At 34.1% G+C, this 4,094-nt stretch overlaps 1 protein-coding gene across 1 annotated transcript in view; it reads left to right on the top strand.

Moving 5' to 3' along the window:
- Positions 1-558: 558 nt before the first annotated feature.
- The window catches only part of LOC110018823 (amino-acid permease BAT1 homolog), a 6,143-nt gene continuing 2,607 nt past the window's right edge, over positions 559-4,094 (top strand). The window contains exons 1-5 of the mRNA XM_020716276.1: positions 559-866; positions 954-1,214; positions 3,155-3,173; positions 3,297-3,516; positions 3,619-3,800. Coding sequence (XP_020571935.1) covers positions 751-866; positions 954-1,214; positions 3,155-3,173; positions 3,297-3,516; positions 3,619-3,800 — 798 coding nt within the window. The 5' untranslated portion in view covers positions 559-750. The remainder of the gene's footprint in view (positions 867-953; positions 1,215-3,154; positions 3,174-3,296; positions 3,517-3,618; positions 3,801-4,094) is intronic.

Here is a 4,094-nt window from a genome sequence, read left to right as displayed (position 1 = left end):
TATATATATATATATATATATAATTGATTAGTAGTATTTCGAGCCAAAACGAGCCGAACACGAACGAACAAATATTTGTTCATATTGCTCGTGTTCGACTCATTAACTGAGCGAATGTGCCCAACATGAGCTTCTTAACGAGCCGAACACGATCTATTTGCAAACAACGAGCCGTTTTGATAGCCCTAATTTTAGCCAAATGTGTTGGGCATGCAAATACCTAGATAAATATTTTCTTAAATATTACTCAATGCATGTGCCTAGTATTTTTTCATAATAATATATTTAATATAATATGATTAAATAAAAAAAAAATGTTTTTGACAAATTTAATATTAAAAAAGGACAAATTAAAAAAATATAAATTTGATGAGTTCCTAAGGCACATCTGGTGAAGTAGTTTATTGGGTCAAATTTGTAATTTGTTTTTTTATTTTGTTAATCTATAAAAAAAATCTATTTTTAAAATTTGCACTACTTATAGATTATCTGCGAAGTGTAAACAGCGCGGACCCGCCGTATCTTCTAACGGTTTACTCCTATTTGTGGTAATTAATTTTCTGGTCAACCATAATAGGCGTCACTGGTCCTGGCTTTCCGCTTTCGAAGGAAGATCTTTCTTCTTACTCGAATTGCAGGGATGACCCGTATCTGATATCTCGCCCTTCTGGCAGAAGAAGATCATCTCTTCTTCGCTCAAAACCCTTGTCCCATTCTGTCTTCTTTTCTTCGGATCTCGCAGAAGTCGACATGGCTTGGAAAGAGGAAAGTAGCACTCAAGCTGCTCATGGCAGCGGTTCGTTGGATTCCGGCCATGCCCGGCTTCATGAGCTCGGCTACAAGCAAGAGCTTAAGCGTGATCTCTCGTAAATATTTCTTTCCCTTTACCCTATTTCGTTGCAGTAACCCTTTTTTTGTACCGGATTGGTGGATCTTTGATTGGGTGATTTCAGGGTTTTGTCCAATTTTGCGTTCTCATTCTCGATCATATCGGTGCTCACCGGCATCACAACGCTATACAATACGGGGCTTAGATATGGTGGTCCTCTTGCGATGACCTATGGGTGGTTCGTTGCTGGGGGGTTTACAATGATGGTGGGGCTATCTATGGCGGAGATTTGTTCTTCTTATCCGACCTCGGGCGGGCTCTATTACTGGAGTGCAAGGCTGTCGGGGGTGGAATGGGCACCCTTTGCTTCATGGATGACTGGATGGTAAGTTTGCATCAATCGTTTTCTTTTGGTTTTTTCAGATCATTGTTTGGGCTTCTGATTTCGAAATATGCATTTTGATGGTTGGCAGAGGGAGGAAAAAAAATGATTTGTTTTGTTAGGGTCTTTATTTTAATAGTTTGACTAAAATGATTGATGTTTTCTTGATCAATTATAAGGTTTTTGTCTCCTGATTATTGAAGGGATGGGTGCTAAGTATGTAGATGGAAGAGAGCTCTGTCATTTGTTATCTTTGTGTGTGTTGATACTACGTTGCAGTATTTGCGTTGCGACCTAGGGGTTGGATTAACAGTTGTCTGATAATTTAATTTATTACTAATCTTTTAAATACGGATATTAGCATATCTTCTTCTTATAATTTTGACTGAAATTTAGGATTAAAGGTTGAAGATTGCAATTAACTCATTAAATTGTATGCTTTGAATAAAATTTGTTATGGCTATCATGTTAAAGGATTATTTGAAGTAATGATAATGCATTCGAGAAAGCTGTCTGTTTTTCTATCCTTTGGCATGGCATTCAAGCAATTCTCTCTTTGTCCTTTCATTAATCTTCATTGAACAGGAAAATTTTGGATTTTTTAAGCTGCCATATCAGTCGGTCACTGCAGTTTGAAATTCTCTCGATTGATTTTTTGTTTTCTTTTTCTTATAATGTCTAACTTTAGCACTGTATGGTCTCCTGGTTTCAAATTATATTCGAAGGACTTACAAGTTCCTTTTTGGATAGTCTGATTCACTTGTTAGAAAATAAAAAATGGAAATGAAGGTATTTTCTTCTAAAACTAAATAACAATGCTGCATGAAATTTTTAAATTGGCTTTATTGTTGCATTTCGGGTTTTAAGTAGTTTTTTCATGCAAAGTCTCAAAACTAAGAGTCCCAAGAAATTGGGATAAGAAAGATGTTGAAGTTAATAAAAAGTAAAAGTGTCCTTTATATCCTTTCTGGGAAAACATGAAAAAGGGGTCTAGACTCTAGAGGCTGTTCAATGTAAAGGACATTGTGCACTTTTTCCTTTCCTCCTTTAGTGTTTAATGTCTATGGTAAATGAAAGCAGAATTTCGAGTTTTGTGAACCTTTATGCACAGTACTTTTCATTATTCAGGCTGTAGGACTTCTTAAATTATTCAACCAGCTAATTTAATTAATGAAAACTCATTGCATGTGAATTCCTTAGCCATATTCATGTATAGCGAGGGTTTGATTGGTAAAGTTGTCTTCAATTATTAAGAGTTTTTTTGGGATCAATTTTGTATTTTGTTTTTGTTTTGTTTTTTCTTTTATTTTAAAAAACTTATTTGTTTAGTGTATTTTTGTACATGTTTTTATTGTTTTGTTTCTAAGAACGCATTAAGATGTTTTTGAAAACATTCAAAATAATTTTAGGTGTTTTGAATGCTTTTAAAAATGACCATACTTTAATCAAACAACCAAACATATTTTGTTTCAAATCAAAACATAAACAAAATAAAATTTTAAAATAATAAAATATAAAAACAACTGCTAAGGGATGCCATTTCTTCAAAAGCATGATGAGCATAAATGAGTAGATTGGGAAGGCTGATGACATACCATCTGAAACATTCTTCTTATTCAAGTTTTAAATGATTCCTTAATTGTTATATAATTATTTTAACTAGCTGCTGATACAAAATATATGTCATCTATGCACATCTTGCTAAGAATTAGATGTTTACCATTACAGCGGTGCACTAGTAAAAATTTAATTTTTAGATTTTCCCTTTGGGGCAAATTAATGAAAATACAGAGATACTTGGTGCCCAAAAGTTTGAATATAGAATCTGTGCCCAGATATTAGATGGCATATGGAATATGAAATAAAAAAGTACATGGAAATGTCATTGTATTGATCTTAGATTACTTCATAAGTTTTTGATAATTTAAATCAAAATTTTGCAGGTTTAACATCGTTGGACAGGTAATATATGTTCCTTGAATTGGAGATCAAAACCTCCAGTTTCACAGGAGGATGATGGCTTTTTTTTAAGCTACATCATTCTTTTGTTATTCTTCTGAGTCATTGAAAACATTCTCTTGGCAGTGGGCAGTAACTACAAGTGTAGATTTCTCATTAGCACAACTTATCCAAGTCATCATCCTTCTCAGTACTGTGGGAAATAATGGTGGAGGTTACTTAGCCTCCAAATATGTTGTTATTGCCTTTCATGGTGGGATTCTTCTTATTCATGCCATCATAAACAGTCTTTCAATTAGATGGCTATCATTTTTTGGACAGCTTGCTGCTGTATGGAATGTTCTAGGTAAAGTATCGTCTTTAAATTTCCTTTTCAGCTGCTTAAACAGAAATATCCTTTTTCTGAAATTTTAATTTAAACTTAAAGTTGAATCCTTTTTTTTTTAAGGTGTTTTTATCCTGATGATTCTCATCCCTTGTGTTGCTTCCGAGAAAGCCAGTGCCAAATTTGTTTTCACCCATTTTAACACTGAAAATGATGCCGGAATTCATAGCAAGCTGTATATATTTGTCCTGGGACTTTTGATGAGCCAGTACACATTGACAGGATATGATGCATCTGCACATATGGTAAGCAAGCATCTGTTTTCCTATTTGTTAAACTTTATCTAATTGTCCAACCTGTGCAACACATATAACCATGTTGAGTAGTGTCAAGATAGTCCATGACAATTTGGATGGAGTTATTCTAGTCTCTGAGTTTATAAAAGTGCTAAAATAGTCTCCACACTATTTTAATTGGGGCTAAATTAGTCCTCTTTAGGTATTTATTTTATCCATATTAAAAGAGCTTGGAGACTAAATGACACTTTTATAAATTCTGTGATTAAAAAGCCCCTCCCCCCCCACCCCCCCTCCAGATCA

This window comes from Phalaenopsis equestris, unplaced genomic scaffold (assembly GCF_001263595.1).
Source record: "Phalaenopsis equestris unplaced genomic scaffold, ASM126359v1 Scaffold000036, whole genome shotgun sequence".
In the NCBI taxonomy this organism is placed as follows: domain Eukaryota; kingdom Viridiplantae; phylum Streptophyta; class Magnoliopsida; order Asparagales; family Orchidaceae; genus Phalaenopsis; species Phalaenopsis equestris.
Note: the sequence above shows the minus strand (reverse complement) of the source record. Positions and strands in the feature narration are given on the sequence as shown.